Source organism: Pseudopipra pipra, chromosome 14 (genome assembly GCF_036250125.1).
Source record: "Pseudopipra pipra isolate bDixPip1 chromosome 14, bDixPip1.hap1, whole genome shotgun sequence".
In the NCBI taxonomy this organism is placed as follows: domain Eukaryota; kingdom Metazoa; phylum Chordata; class Aves; order Passeriformes; family Pipridae; genus Pseudopipra; species Pseudopipra pipra.
The window spans coordinates 3,311,510-3,328,903 of record NC_087562.1 but is presented as its reverse complement, the minus strand read 5'-3'; the positions used below and the strand labels follow the sequence as shown (position 1 = coordinate 3,328,903).

General features: G+C 38.0%; 1 protein-coding gene across 2 annotated transcripts in view; it reads right to left on the bottom strand.

Moving 5' to 3' along the window:
• WWOX (WW domain containing oxidoreductase) overlaps positions 1 to 17,394 on the bottom strand; it is a 492,462-nt gene that overhangs the window by 382,156 nt on the left and 92,912 nt on the right. For both annotated transcript variants that reach the window (XM_064670919.1, XM_064670920.1), the window contains exon 6: positions 9,045 to 9,133. In XM_064670919.1, coding sequence (XP_064526989.1) covers positions 9,045 to 9,133 — 89 coding nt within the window. The remainder of the gene's footprint in view (positions 1 to 9,044; positions 9,134 to 17,394) is intronic.

The window sequence follows — 17,394 nt, the reverse complement described above, 5'->3', positions numbered from 1 at the left end:
GGAAAATTCTCTGCAATTCATCCTAGTGGATTTCTTCGCAGGATTTGACACTGTTGATCAGCAAATACTTCTGCCCCACTTCCAAGAGATTAATGGGACTGGACTGAAACTGTTCTGATTCTTCCTTCACACCACATACAAGGGAATTATTATGAGCAGCTGCTCCTATGTCTTCATAATACATCATCTGCATACTGCCATGCAGGTCAACCATCTCTCAATCATTATTCATTACTTCTACAAAATCTTCAATTCACTGTTTCATAAACGTTTGGAGAAGGAACAGAGGTCTCAACTGATTCAGAGCTAAACAGAAAACATCCATTAGTCGTGGTTTTCCCTTTATTGGTTTTTCTTACATATGGGGGAGGGGGGAACACAAAACAACTAAAATAACCTCACACCATCTTACACCTCCAGAAATTAATAAGTTATCTGTCTTTGAAGAAAAATTTTGCCATTTTAGCTCTAAGGGGCCAGGGGAGTTTGAGAAGCTACTTTTCCTCTTAATGGGGTACAAAAGCAAATTAAACTACTGCAAAAGTTTTAAATTTGAACTTCTGAAGAGAAATTCAGATGAAATATTAAGCAAACATTTAAGGTTTTTAAACATTTAATGCTAGCACTTGTAACCTTGACCCCAAACTGACCTTAGTAAAACCTGCACTGCCCAAAGCGCCTTCCCTCAGATATGATCCAAGCTTGGATTTCTCCTTCCTCTCTTGTAAGAGTTTCACAAAGGCACAAAGCAAAATAAGCAGGGATTAGGTGTAATTTGCTGACATGATCTGTCTCCCGCACTTGGCTAATTCATACACTGGAATTATGGTATATGATATAGAAATCTGACAAATTAGGAATTTTTAATCCACATTTCCTTATTTAGTATCATTAAATCAGTAAATTACTTTCTTTTGCTAAGAAATTATTGCTTAAAAATTAAGGTCAAGATTAGTATTTGCATTTGCTTTTTAACTTAGAACTACACAGCAAGAGGGAGCAGGAGGAAGAATTATATTTCACAAGCATGAGGTGTGTTTCTTCCTTCCATTAAGTTCATACCAGGGACTCTCTCACCTTTTTGGGGCCCATTATCCATAGCTCTGAATTCCCTTTTGCATAGCTATAATCTCACCCTAAATTTCCTCTGTCTGACAGCACACAGTATACTCAGGGTACTGATATTAAAAACAGGTGTCAGGGATGCTCTTCCCTCACTTCAAGGCCTCAGGACCACATTTCAAACCAAAATCCATCCAAGAAACCATGTTTTCCTCTGTCAAAGTGTTGCATCTTTCCTAGCTCTGTATCCCTGGGGACTCAGAGTACCTTCATACATATGGATTTTGGAAGTCCTGGGGCCAGGCTGAGGTAGAAGATGGACAGCACAGGGCTCTGCAACTTAATTTTTACATCCACTCAACCTTCCAGCATTTCCATTCTACATCCTCTTTTTTCTCAAGCTCTGGCACAATAAGAGGAGCACTTTGTTCCATTCCTTGCCAGATCTTGCAGGGATATTTTCTTTGGTTTCAAGACTCCCTGATGATTAGGAGACAGCAGCAATGAAAACATCCACAATCTGGTAATTTTCATTCAGCAGCTCACCTAAGGACATTTGCTACCTCAGAGTGGTACATCTTGTTCAAAATCCGACAGCAAATCATTATTTACACATATACACAAGCAATTACAAACAAACATAAGCCAGACGTAGAGGAACACTCATTTTTGCAACAACCATGGCATGATTTGTTGTTTCTGTACATACTCCTAAATATACGGATTTCATTTGCACGCAGTAAGTACTCGTTAGAAAAAAAGAAAGCTGCAACTCACCAAAAGAAAAGCTAAATTACTACCTTTATCACATTTTTTGTGATCTTTCCAATTGAAAACAGCTGGGACCACGGCTGATCATTCAAACAATAAAACACTTCACGGATTTTGAACATTTCACTTGCCAATGACAACTCCTTCCTCTGTTTTGCCTGGAGATTATAGAGCTGTAACAGAGCTCAGAAAGCCCCCAGCAGCTGTGTGCTGCCATTCAGACCTGCAAGATTCCATGTTGGGATAAAAATTAACGTACTCTGGCATCCTCTGGGATTTTTGGTGCCTTGGGAACCGCTAATAGAGAAATACAACCTCTTCAGTCCATTACACAAATTTTGGATTCTAAGATTAAGACACGTGGTGTCTGCATGGCCAGTCTCGTGTCAGCAGCAAGGCTTCCCTACACAAGGGCCAGAAGATTCTGTCTTTATGTGTTTTAATTATCTCCTCTAGAAAGTGTTTAACTGAATAGACTAAATACATTTTAATGTATGTGTATTTAAATAGTTACTCTGGCCTTAGAGTTCAGAATTTTTAGAGGGCAACATCAATTAAGCACACAGATCTTCTCAAAACCCAACAAGCCATAATGCTCCAAAATCCCTGATTTATTTGTGACAGAGTATGTTTTAATCAGTCATACATATCACACATCTTTTACTTCCTTGGATACTCAAAACTGCCTTCACAGCTGGTGGATCTTGTGGAAACTTTTTTTGGAAGACAGAACCCCAAGACTTTGTGAGCCTTCTTAGACTCAGCTTAGACTTAGGCCTAGACACAGGGTTGAAAATGGGCACCAGAACAACCAGTGTGCTGAGCAGAAATCCCCTGGAGGGTTATCAAGGTTTTTTTCTTTAGGGTACAGAGAAGAGAGTGAAAAATGCCCAAAGGCAAGGGGCAGGTTTGGAAATTTTAGACAGCACAGGTAAAGTCATAAAACTCTGTAACAAACACCTAAACAAAATCTTTCTGTTAGTAATACGTAAAAATGCTTCATTTTTTTGTAGATGCAACTATATGTAAAGTTATGTCAAAGTGTCAATCCTATATTTTAATATGGACTTTAAAGAAGAAATATTCTGAGGCAGGAGATACCTCCAAAATACAGCAGATGTAATGAAAGGTGATCTGGTGAAAACATCGGGATCTCAGCCTCCAGTAAAAGGGGGAAAGGGCTTAAACCTGAGAGATTTTTTAATTTATAAAATCCTGGAAACAGTTTTTGGATCCACATGACTTGACACATGCTACCACAAAGGGGTAATTGTGTACGAGGGCTTAAAAACAGAAGAAAGAAGAAAAAGAAAAACTATTTATGCAGAAGCCAATCCCTGGGCTTTAATAAGGCACAGCATCACCACAAAGAGAAAAAAAAAAAGTTTCACCCTAACATTATTACGTACGTTTCAAATGCAGGCAGCCTTTGATCTTATTTAAATTTAAGATACGTGCTGTCTGCAACAGTAACTTCTGAACTCTGCATGTTTCACTACTTAATTCAATGTGGATATTTTTTGAGATCTCAAAATGCACAGCCTTGTCCAGAAGTTTGTGCCTTGGTGGCAGTGTCAGGATGCCAACCGTACTCTGAGTTGAGAAGACAAATGTGACAGCTCAACTGTCACTAGTTTTAATTCACAAAAAGAAATTCCACAAACAGCAAAGAGTTAAAAGGTTTGTACAGTGTTAATGTTCAAGTTTGGAAAGACAACAGGCAGTGGCAACGATCATCTCTGACAGAGATACCTTGACTACAGAACCATTAAGCATATTGACATAATGGCATCACTGACAATTCAGCTAAATCATATATTCATTTTTGCTGGATCTTTTCAGTTATCTATGCAACAACTTGCTAAACAGATCCCATTTTTACATATGTATTCTTAGATATGCATAGAATTTATCATACAGCATCTACAATTTAATTGTGGTTCAATCAGAATCAAAAATAACTTGACACACCTGTAGTATGTCAGTTACAATACATGAAAATGCAGAAAAATCATATTCTGGATTGAATTTTCAGCAGGCTCTGAAATCTTAATTGCACCCACAAGGTTTCAGCACGCTCCTGCTTGCAGCATGAAAAATGAATGTACTCAGAGAGTTTGAGGTCTCAGCTAAGGAGGCCATTTTGGGTCTGGTTTAGGAAATAAGAAGAGACTAAACTTCCAAATGGAGAATCATAATTCATAACTGCTGTCTTTTCCATATTTCTACACACAGCATAAGTGAATAAACTGTCAGCATATGCCAATTCTTACCACATGCAAAAAAAAATTCCTATTTTAAAGTAAAGTAACTGCAGCGAAGATCTACATCTGGAAGTCCTGCATAATTGTGAATTGCTGCTACCAATTCAGAAAATTCTAAGTAGTAGCTGTTGGCAAACACTGTTTCATATCTTTGAAGTAATTCAAGATTTTTCAGGATAATTTCTGGGGTTTTTCTCTTCAGACATTGAGAACATTAAATTAATGTCTCGCTGTTTGGCAGAAGACAACTTTAATTCAAACCAAGTGGCACCATGCACCGCTCCAAACTAAAGATGCACATAAAATTTAATTTTTAACTTTACTGCTCACTTCTGCTCACTGTTTTGACCATGGAAGTGTTCTTACGATGACGAGCAGGCAAATGCCATGATACCATGGCTGTAAATGTTGACAACAGGTTGCTATTTTGGAAGATTTAGAACTGAACCACTAGTGCTGTTCCCCAGTTAAAGTATGCAGGTCAAATATATACCACATCCACAAATCCAGACTCCTACACAAATACCAATCCTACAGACCCTGAACAATCCAGCACTGACACTGACTACATTTAAATGCTGTGTTGCATACAATCACAGGAGGGCAGTCATTTTGTCTATAAAGGGGATTAATACCAACCATAATTCCTCACATTGTGCCCACTCAATGAAGAGGAGATTCCATTCAGTGTTTTTTAAGTTCCAAAAAGCCAAATATGAAAGATTGGTTGGTCTGCCTCTTCCAGCTGCATAAAAATCAGCTAATGCCAAATCCATCTTAGCCCAGAACATTATTATAAACAGATCATTTATTTGATTTTCCGTAACAGAGACATTCAATCGACCGCCTGAGCTGGGAACTAGCAGAGGGGAAAGACTTGATACAGATATAAGAAGTCACTTGAACAAATCCAGCCATTTAGAGGCACTGAGATCTCTTTTTCCTATTCTCATCCTAAGCCCAGCAGTGTCTTCATAAGGCAGGAAGACGGAGTTCATTCACTCCTGGCAGAATGCATCTGCAGAAAACAAGCCAGAAATACTAAAATACTAAAAGACAGCTGGCTTTCTTCAAAAAAAATTGTGCTGGAAATCCTTGAGGCCTGTTTTTTATTGGACATCCATTTTATGTATTTATGTATTTTATGTATTTATTTGTGTCACACGCTGTTCAGGCTGTGCTACAGCCTGAAAGAGGTAGATCAAACATTAAACAGCAATATTGTTTTATTCTGTCTTCTCCCAAAGACTTTGGGAGAACCAACTAAGTTACTGTGTTTAGTTCATTCTGCCCACAAAATGTTTCTAACTGCGAGAGCAAGAAAAACTGGAGAGCACTGTCCTGCCCATAAGGAAAGTTTAAGTGCTGCAATCACAGAACTGCAGGATCAAAAATAATCTGAAAAACCCTTTTCCCCAAAGCTTTATTTGAAACTGCACGGATAAAAAAAGTCTCAGAAAGAGAAACAGCTGTATCAACTCAAGAGTGTAGATAATGCAAACAAAAAAAATCGGGTTTTTTCAGTGAGGATGAAGGATTTTCTAGAATATATTTATAGGGATACAGCATAACTTACCAGTGTTTATATACTCTGAGCTCAAATTTTATCTGTGGACAAGGCTGCAACACCTAACAAATCCAAATAGGAATAAAAGATTCCTATCAAATCTCAGAAGCATGATAACTTGAAGATGAATCATCTGACTTTTACTTTCAAACAAGGAAGGCTTCTTAGCTCTAAATTACTACTCCAATTCATATTAAATATTTCTTTTCAGAGTAACTCTTTACTTTCATTTATTATTTATGTTTTTCTCAAGGCTCCCTCTGTTGCATCATTTGTTTTCTGTATGCAACCAGCCCCGTTAAATTCCTGCCAAGCAGAGGACGACATTTCTTCATTCTTCACGTAGTTTCCACAATCTCTCAGATTCCCAAGCACATTCAAGGAAGCTTTTTTTTTTTTAACCTCTACAAGTTATTTTATTAAAGTGGGAGATTCACAATCTCAGCAATTTGCCCTCTGCTCCCTGCCATCCCACCACCACCACCACCTTCCCCAGCTGCAAGAGGTTTGGATGTTTTGACTCAGTGAAATTCAGGGATCGTTTTTCTGGAGTGTTTCCATTTCAGTTTTCTCATCCAAGAAGAGATCTGTGAAACACAATCCTTGAAGGCTATTTTTCAATTGCTATCAACCAGGGGAGAACAGGCTCCCAGGTTGTGATGGGACTGTGAGTACACCCTTATGTCTGCTGACAAAAAATAGCACCTAGAGCCACAGAAAGCGTCACAGAAAAGCAGAATGTCAGAAGGCATGCCTATCTATTCTCTATTTTATACATTTTTAGTTATTAGGTCAGGTGTCACCAAGACCAACACATTCTGCAAAATACTAAAGTGTCCCAGAAACCAATAGTGGACTGGAGAAATTAAGCAGAGAATAAAACTATTTGCACACAGAAGTTTAAGATGTTCACCACTGAATACTGAAGGCCTCTTCACATAAAATGCTGTGAGAAACAAAACACAGATCTTTATTAAAATGTGTGTGTTCACACAAAATTTCTCCTTCACACTTTAAAATTATTGTAGTTTCTCCCAGAAAACAAGACTTATACGACTCAGAATTTAAAAGATAGTTTTGTTTCACGAAAACCCCAAATGCTTTTATCTGCTTTTCCTACTGCTTTATTGTTAAGAAATTCATAAAAAATTTTATAAGATAGCAAAATCTATGCCTTTAACATACTTCCAATGCCCATTAACAGGAGTGACAGACATCTCAATGGGAATGGGGGCGACTGTATCACAGTCCTTCTCATACAGGTCCAGGACATCAGGGATATCGACCTCTTCTAAGACAGTTAGGCTGCCAACTGACAAGACTGGCCAAAGGATAAGGAACAAGGCTCAGTCTGTCCCTGAAGCCTGTAAGATTCCTTTCAAAAACCACTACTGCAAAGGAATCACCGAAGTGACAAAAGCCTCTGGACACTGAGGCAAAGCAAATAAACGAAGAGACAAAGGTCATTAGTGTACATTAGTGCTGGAAAACACATAGGCCCAGCATTGTACTAATAAGGTGCTACTGCCATATAATTGCTTTTCTGACCTTATCCAGACATAGTTAAATCACAAAGAATCAGAGGCCAGAAAGATCCAGTAGGTCTCCCAGTGCATCCTCCTGCCAGTGCAGATGATTGTAAGGTAACTCTTCTGTGTCTGTATCAGATAAAAGATCCTCTTCTGCAGGCAGCGTGTGGGGTCTGGTTTCCATCCAGCCTCAGACTTTAAACAAAATATAACTGGAAATTCATTTTGGTCAAAACCCCCCAAGTCTCACAACAGATACAGAACTTAGACTTTCCTACAATGCTTGGAGTATTCCTGCCAGACACGGGCACATCTGAGCACACATCTGAGACAGAAATACCTCAAGGCAAGGCAGAGGCTTTAGAGGCTGTCTATTACTAAAAATGTTCCAAATAATATTAGAATGAAATATTAGTAAAACCTGTCCATCACTGACAGTGTAGCTTAGCTGAGCTACACTGGTAAAGCAGTGTATGCCAACAAAAATAAAACAGGTTTTCCTGATTCTAGATATTCTCATTTTCTAAGTTCTCTGGCAAAAATTGATTTAAGCATGTTCACTTCCAGGGATTTATAATCATGCATACCAAATGGACTAGCTAGGATGACCATGATATGATCTACAACACAAAAATCAAGTTAAAAGCTGCATTTGGAAGAAGGGTGGTTTTGACTTTCCACTGTACCATATAGTTTTTAAAGAAATGTAGCATATTAGAAGCATGAAGATGCTAAATTACAACACTTACTGCTCTTACATTACAAAACCGAGTTAGTATTCAACATGTAATACTGCAAGGATTTGTCTTCCAAGAAATTTTAATTTATGAAGATGACATGATAAGAAAATATTGATACTAAAGATTTTGGCAATAAAGGAACTTGTGTTAGAAGTCAGTTTTGACAATTCTTTGAATCCAAGAGACCTATAAGTACTAAAATGTCATCTGTCTATCCATGTGAGATTTAGCTTTGGCAGTATTTCAAAAGTGAAAAAAAAACATTCTTTGTTATATATCTTCTCTACGACAACGTATTTTCAAAGCTGTCTAAGAGGCCATAATCTCTTGAGAAGAACAGGAAGATGCATATCTGTTACAGAAATATTTGCAGAAAAAAAGCTAAGCTTGAATACTCACAACAATCAGTGGGTCAAACTGTGGATAAAAGAACAAAGTGTGGAACTTATTGTCAAGAGCTGGAACTTGAAAGATTTCAAATAATTTTTTTCAATTCAGAGATTCATTGCTCTCTTCAAGCTAAATAAAACAAACCATTTGGAAGCTAACCCAATTAGCTCCAGATAAATTTGCCTATTGTTAAGTGATGTAATTATCACACCCTCTCTCCCTTTTTCTTTTTTTTTTTTTAATTATGGACTATTCCAGATACAGGTCTGGAACACAGATCTGTCTGACTCATAGGGCTATATTTTTTAAAGGTTTAAAAATGAAAAGAGAGAGAGAGAAGGTTAGAAAATAAAGTAAGACAAGGAGTGTGCTAATTGTTCATCCCTGACCTCTTCCAAACCACGGCAAAACTGTTAAAAGTTGCCTGAGCTGGTTTTTATGCAGTTCAGCTTCGGCCTTTTTCAATAGCCACAGGGGTAAAAAAGCCCTTTAAAGCTGGGGCTACACATGGAATAACAAGAGATCTGTAACTTTTTTTTTTTTTGTATGAAAACAAATGATCTTTAATTTCCATTGAAAAAAAAAAAATTCCTGTGAAAAGATTATTCACTAACTGCAGTTGCTGATCCGTCCAACTTTGGTGAATTCTGCCAACTGTGCTCAGCTGATAAAGACATTAAAATAACAAGAAATTATTACATATAATTTCCTGAGTACTTACAGATTCTTGGATTTGAATGCTTCAGCAAAGTGCCTTACACTCTGAAGAGAAGCAAGGTCTAAGGTCATTGCTTCTACCTTGGCTTTATGCTGGAACAAGAGAAAATATAAAAAAAAGATAAATAACAGCATGTTTAGTTCATAGGATCGTGTTACAGCAAATGTGTTATGAAACTTGTCTGATTCCCTTGTTTAACATTATAACCCCAAAGTGAATACAAATCATCAAAAGGAACGGACGAGCACAACGTTCAGTGCCAAAAGCAGCATTGTGATGTGGTGGTTCTGCTAAAAACATACACTGTGTAATGCACAGCTTTATAAAATGTAATGAATCGACACAAGGCAGTGTTAAGGTTAATAAGGCATCTTTTTGCTGCCATTTTGGTGGTGAAAATTATGTAACTCATTTAATAAAAAGGTAGAGTGTTATTCTCAATGCATGCTATTTTTACATACTGTACCAATAGAAAAAAAAAATCAGTAAATACTCTATAAAAATCAGCTAACTTCAGACTTGCATATATGAATCCAAACAATGTATTATATAGATTATCACTATAGCAGGTGATATAAAAGACAGTATAAAATGACTACAGAAAACAACTGATCAGCCTACACAGGTTTTCATACAATAAGAGTTTACCAGTGCATATTATATATGTACTTCTACTGTGAGGGTGGGGAGGCCCTGGCACAGGTCACCCAGAGAAGCTGAGGCTGCCCCATCCCTGCAAGTGTCCAAGGCCAGGTTGGATGGGGCTTGGAGCAACCTTGGATAGTGGAAGGTGACCCTGCTCATAGCAGGGGGTTGGAACAAGATGAGCTTTAAGGTCCAACCCAAACCATTCTATGATTCTGTGTCTTCTGCAGAAATTGTGTGTGTACTTAAAGCTGGCTTTTCACCTAGAAGAGGTTAACCTGAAGGTTAAGTTTATCTTAGGCACCACCAAAACAACTCTTCTCAATATTTTCAGCTTTAAGATCCCTGTTCCCAGATCTTTTGAAACACCTAAACTCCAAGTCTCATAACAAAACGAACCAAAAGCCTATTTTCATTGCAACCACTGAAGTGAAAGTCATCACAAGAACCAAGCAGTCAGAGGTTCTCTCAAGGCAGAGCTCAAAACCAGCTCTCCTTCAACTGCAGCTGTGGGTCTGCACCACAACATGCAGTGGTTGTCTTTTGTTCTTCCACAAATGCTACACTTTAAGACACCTGTGATCCCCTGCAAAATACCAACTGTCATGACATATAAGTCAGGTAGGCCCCCTAAGGAATCAGGAACATGTGTATTTGTGCTTACCCTCACTTTCAGACTTGCTGCTGCTCAACACCACGTAAACTCTGGCACATAAAAGAAAGCAGGCAAAATCCCTGTACTCTCCCCAAGCCTAAAAATGTCAAATTTCAGCCCACTCAGCTTAGCTTATTTGGCAAAAAAATACCTAGAGGGACAATTCATGTACTCCCAACACATCACCTACACCTAGTGTGTGTAACAGCCATGGCTCAAACTGGGCATTGGCACTGCTAAAAGAAAGGGTAAGGAGAAGGGGGAGCAGATGCAGTGGTACGGTGCAAGCAAAGGCAGCATTTGGGTGGGGAGGCAACAGGAGCTTTGTTAGCACCAGAGTGCAACAGGAACTCCACTGGGATTACAAGGATACACCATGATCGTTGCTCAATGACAAGGGAACATTGCTGAGGGAACAGAAAGGAAGCAGCACACGTGTCAGCACAGAGGGAAGTTGGGAAGAGTGCTCCCACTGTCCCCCAAGCTCAAGTGAATCATCTGATCTCCCTGTTTCATTACATCTGGCACTTATCTCCCTACATCTGTTTTCTATTTTGCTGGTACCCACTCTGCCTGCTACAACTACCTTACAGGTTTGGTATAAACAGAGTATCACTCAAATTCCTTTTGTCCCGTTCCAGCCAGACTTATCAGGACAGCAAAATAAACACAACTGAATTTTCAACAGGTTCAGTCTCCATAGGAAGTATCAGTTGATGGGAGTCTGAAAATGCTAAACCAAACTCTGTTACAAAGAGGTTTTTTCTACCCTCACAAGATGCACATCATTCTGGAATTCATTTTGCCCCACTGGGTAAATATTTTCTTCTGTTTGATAGTCAGAGACTTGAGAAAGATGATGCTGCCTTGCATTATGCAATACAACTCCAGAACAATTTCTCTTCAGCAGTGCAGTTCAAAGCTGTTTACTTACTACAGAAGTAGCTGGGTTTACTTTGGTTCTGCTTTCCTCAGTTGAAACATTTTCCTGTCTCTCCCAAGGGTGAAAGGACAAGAATGCTACAAATACAGGGACATAAGGGGATCAAAAACCATAATAATCAAGTAGTTCAACAGACTACACCACAAGCTGTTAGTTACTGTCCCCTTGGGGACATGGACTCAAGTCCACATGACATCACTCGGGTAATCCTTTTCCTCTTGGTGTCAAGCATTAGGCTTCTGACACTGATTCCAAGAACAGAAGAGAGGTGTCTGTACTTCAAGTCCAAAAGGAACAAAAAAGTATGAAACCTCCAAAATGCTTTCTGAAATAGAAGTTAAACATATTCAGATTGGATTCGTGGATTAATATATTGAAAACGTAAAAATCAGACATTAAAAAATCATAATTTTTTTTCAACTTTCTACCTGGTTTTGCATTTTAGAATACTGATGGTAGCAGGCCATATTGCCTTCATATGCACACAAGGTACATACTGAGCACAGACACTCCCATTTACTTAGTTTTCCTCGCAGGGAAAACTGGAGCATTTGACATCCAAAGCACTCAGCTCAGAACCTGCCACCTCAGCTTCTGAAGGCACATAAGAAGCCAAGTGTAAGGTTTTTTTTCCCCAAACACAACTGGGAAAGAAATCAGTTTAACATACCATGAGCTTAGGCAAGTTCCCCAAATTTTTTTGTTTCAGATTCTCCCTTATCAACTGAGGTTCCAGCACCTCTCACCCCACAGAGATATTCTGTAGACCCTCAATTCCTACTGCAGTTTGAGAATGTGAAATGCTAAACCTTTAGTAGCAGCTCATTTTTAATCCAGATTTTCCCCTTCTTACTTCTATATCACAATACCTTTTAAAAAAAAGCTATGAATAAGGCAATATACTTGCATGATATGCTCTTAATAATGTAAGAATATCTCTAATCAATGACAAGTAGAAGGTTTTATGTTTGTTTTCTCATAGTAGCTCAGTTATTACCTTTGTTATGATGTTTTCCCTCTTTCCCTAGGAGCCTTGGTGTCACACACTGTGACATGTGTAGAAAAGCATGGGGTTTCTTGATAAAAAAACAAAACTAAAGCCCATTTTTTGCTAAAAGGCATCTTAACTGTAATTGTACTCTGCAGTCAGAACTGATTGTTAATGGTATGCTGCAAATCCTGATCTAATGCGTCATAATTGTATTATGCTGATGTCTCTGACCATTTCACTTCACACGTTTTCAGTACTGAATTATGCCTCATTTTATGTTGTGAAATCTTAAATGAGACTTGCCACTTTCCCAAATACCGGAGACAGTCTTTCAGCTGACATCGTAAAATCAATGCGCTAAGGCAGGGAACTCCAGAATTTGAAAAATTAAATTGACAAAAGATATTAATGCTCCCTCTACTACTTTATTTTCAATTACATCATTTGAGGGGAAACTAGATCACGGAATGAGCGCAGCATAATTTAAAGAGCTCGCTTCTAAATCACAGGATCGTTACGACGCGGTGCTGTTGAAAGCCTGTGCACAACAAACTGGTGCCCCTTGCTGCAGATCCCTGGGACAAGTATCCCAACTGCATCCAACACCACTTTCACCACTAGATTCAGACCAGCTTTGCAAACTGGCCAAAGGAGAACAGACCCAAGAGGGCCTGTACACTGCTGCTGTGCACAGAACCCTGTGAAAACACGGTCAGCCAGAACTCACTGGGAGTTTGGGGTGGGGACATTTGTATTTCACGAAGCCCAATGAGCAGCTCAAGGCTAACGATGTCCAGGCACCAACATTCTGTCTTTGAAGAAACAGCTGAAGGTGGATCATCCTCCAGCTCCTGGCAGGTTCTCTTTTAAACCCAATGTAATAACATTTCGAAAAGAGCAAAGAAAAAAATTTCTCCTGTACCTCACGCTTTCATGCCCGGTTCTAAAAGCATTTTATCACTATTTCCAGGTAAGTTTCATTATTCTACAAAACACCAGAAAAGAGTTTGTTCAGTTTTGAATGTAAGCTGCTCCCTATTGGAGAAAAAATATTAAAAATGCTTAAGTGCAATTGGCTATACTTTGCACTCATGCTAGAAAAATGCTTATTGAGCCAGAAACTAACACAAAAGTGAAAACACCCAGAAAGCCAGCTATTTCACTATATGCAATGTCTTCACTTTACAGCTTAAAAATTGTTTAAAAATGAACACTGCATGGTAGAGTAGTTTGGCAGTAAACATGATGGTGCATTTGTGTCTTGGTATTGAAGAAGGAGCCTTTTTTCATAGTGAATTTTTCATTCAAATGTAAGTGATGATTTACGTTAAATATAGGTAAAGCATAGCTACATTTTCCTGAAGGATTGCAAGGAAGTGAAGAGCAGTACAATAAGTTGAAGCATAAAAGCTTTCTCTGTCATAATATTTATTATAATGGCATATGAAATAGCTGAAATAAATAATAGATGACTAAAAGTAAATTCATATGATAAAGAATCTTTCAGCAGACACCATTACTTCTGACTGCTCCAGTTTCATACAGAGTTGAAGAGTCTTAATAAATATGCTGTAGCCCCTGTATCTTATGTAAGTACAAGTCATTTTGTAAGGCCCTACTGAAAATGTACCATGGTGGACACTACATAATTTACTGTATAATTTTACTCTCAGAAAATAGTGTGTATATATCTTTGATATTTAAAAGTCCTTAACGCAAAACTGAATACATCACACAACAACAAAAATATCCGACTTCAAGGAACTGAAAGTACAATCAATTGGTAAAAAGCAGTTTAATTTGATACAGAAAAATCTTCCTGACAACATCCTAGAATGCAGATACTTCTTATATGCAGTGTGAGAGACACAAAATCTTCAGGAAAAAAAAAGAATTTGACACCAAAGCTGATGAAAAATCTGTGGAATTATCTGAAAATAGGTAAACAAATAACCAAATCTCAGCATAGGACAAGCAATGCCCAAACAAACTCATATTTTCATGTTGAGGATGGAGCAGGGGATGCTTTAGAAGCATGTCTGACAATTTGACACATAGCTTATGACAGTCAATAGCCAGTGCCATGCACTATTTATGGAGGTACCTAATGGGGAAAAAGGCTTTCACTCAGGATTAGGGCTGCAAGTATTATTGTCCCTAATGTAGTCAACATTTGGTACTTCATTCAAAACTGTATTTATGCAACGCCAGCTTTACCTGGTTGTGTGTTTTGAATGCTCTGCAGCTACTTCCCATGGAGCTGATGGGGACAGATGCATCACACTGCTTTAAGAGTAATCCAAAACATGTGCTAGATGCTTTAGTAATATGTTCTTCTGCTACATTTTATATACCTTAATAAAGTTTATTAGAAGACATTACGGGGGAACATTTTTACACACATTTGTCTAGGTTTTTCCCCCCCTCCAGCCCCTAATATCTGCAATATTTATACAGTACTTCCAAATTTTCACTAATTTTATGCAAGAGAAGCTACACAACAGAAAAATAAGTTCCTAAATATCAATTATGTTATTACCCCATTTACGTGATGTACAAGGAAATAGCTGGGACTAACTTGATTCTTCACAAAAATCAGAGATGAAAAGGATTCCCTTTCTTTCATTAGAAAGAAAATTTATTTATTAATGCCTGGTTACACTATTTCCCAATGTGTTTGGTTTACCTGTATTTTGGTTGTAATTTGCTGGTGTACATTTTTCCACTATTCTCCTTGCTCAATCCTGTCAAACACATTTTGATGCTGTGTGGGAGCTCTCCCAAATGCTGATTTTGTAAAGCCTGGTTCTTCCTGCTTAAGTAACCAGATCTTCCCATTCTTCACAGAAATGGAATTCCTGCAGGGGTTGCCTTCACCCAAGTCAAGTGAACAGCACATATATCAAGACTCAATGGGTCAGTATGAGCCTACAAATTGCTCAGATTACTGATCATCCTTGGACTGGCACCTTATCATGAAGAATGAATTATTAGTTGTATCGTTGTCTTTGTTTCCATCCCTTCTCCAGAACAATTTTGGATGTTTGGCAGAGAAGAGTGTTAACCTTTTTGGCACCATTAACAACTTAGAGCAGTAAGAGGCCTCCTCAGAAAATCCTTAAGTCCTCAAGCTGTTGTAGGGTTGTCCTGCAAATGGATGTCCTAAAGCTGCAATGGAAGATCCACACACACAACAGCCAGGAAGGAACACCTGAACTGGAGATTTAACTGTTGAGCTCAGCTGGGTTATAAAAGCAACAGAAAAGTCTGGAACCTTCCTTAGATAGAGATTAAACATATAGGCAACAAATGAGCCACTGAAATTCTGAGGGTGAGAGATGTGGAAAAGTGACAAAGACAACCTGACACAAAGGAGTTTGGTTTCTGAGGATGCCAAACATCAACCTGGTCCTCACTTTTAAACAAATCACTGTTCACAGCAATATCTTTTCCTTCTTCCTAATGTTTAATTTACCTATAATTTAAAATCCATGTCACAAATACAAAAATGTGACTAAAGTCTCCAGGTATAGTTTGTATATTTAACTTAGACATGAAAGGGCTTTGTTGGTCATGTAGTCATCATTTTAAATTCCTCAATAATTTTAAAACTGTATCTTTCTATTAGTAAATGTCTACATATAAAAAGAAATGTAAAATACACTTACTCGTTTCTTCGAAGCGGTTGCTTCATTTTTCAGATTTTAATATCCTTTTTTAATAAATCTTCTGTAATAAATACCACTTACCACTAAAATAAGCAATAATGTTATTTCACAATCTTTGTATTAGTTAACTCTTCGATCAGTATCTCTGTAAATTTGGCCTTTCTTATCTTCTGAAGATAATGCTAAAGGAAAAAAAGGAAAACATCTGCATTTCTTTATGAAATTAATATCTTCAGTGAAGTAAACTATGCCCTAGCGATCCTAAATCATGCTTATAAAGAGTAAGAGAAGTTAGTCTCCTAAAGACATTTTAAAAATTATTTATTCTTTAACCAGAGAGAACAAAAACACACACAAAAAAGGCTGGAGTATAATTTCAGAATACTCCAATTAGTGGGCTCCAAATGTCCTGATTTTTTCCTGGATGCACACAGTTCAACTGCACACAGCACACGTTTGCTTCAATAATAAGAAATTACATGCATTAAAAAAAAAAAAAAAATCTACTGTAACTTTTGGCAATAGGAGTTTGTTTAACTCTTCATGTACATGAACTGTGGGTATTTACTTGGGAGCCCACTTTTAGCTGGAATTTTTTTTCTTTCCCTGGATATAGATCACTTCTCTCCGCCTCCAAACGCCCATTCCTGCAAAGCTCATTTGAATTTATCTTTGGGGAATCTCAAATAATCTTGGCAATACATTACATGTGTAGGGTTTACTATTTTAATAAACATATCTCCTGCTTTATAGAATGGTCGAGGGAGCCTGGGAACGTGTAGCAGAATCTCAGCTGTGGAGAACCTCCACATTCAGATGCTTTCAATTCCTTTCATTCTGCAAGATTCCAAGTGATAGCAGAATGCATTTTCAAAAAGAGCAACAAGGCAAACAGCATCGGGGTAATTTGGAAACTACAGAATTTTTTTATTTAAAAAACTCCCTCAATTTGAAGCTTTTAAGGTTAAATAAACCCAGTTAATGGGTTCCTGAGAAGTAAGCAATGTGGGAGGCAGTAGAGCAAAGGATTTGTTGGGAATGGCAGAGGAGGGTGGGAAACCCCAGAATTTCTAAATGGACTAAACCAGTAACATCCCTCTTGCAATACATTATTATTGTTGGTAATTATCCATAAAATTAAAAACCTGTTATCTTTTACGTACAGCTCCACATACACTGGTGGATAAAACCTACAGCAGGATTCCACATGCAGTTGTTCCAGACACAGGGGAACTTACCATCCCTGCTCCAGATGACAAACAAGAGGAGAAAAGCACGATGGTCAAAAGGGCAACAATGTTTAAGTAAATACAAAATGAACCCTTTTTTCCCCTGTTCTCTCATGATCCATAATCATAAGCTATGTTGTTGCCTGAAAGTGCAGACATGCACTGTGCAGTGCATTAATCCTTCAAACACTAACAGATGCTGGCAGGGATTTAGGCTGGAAT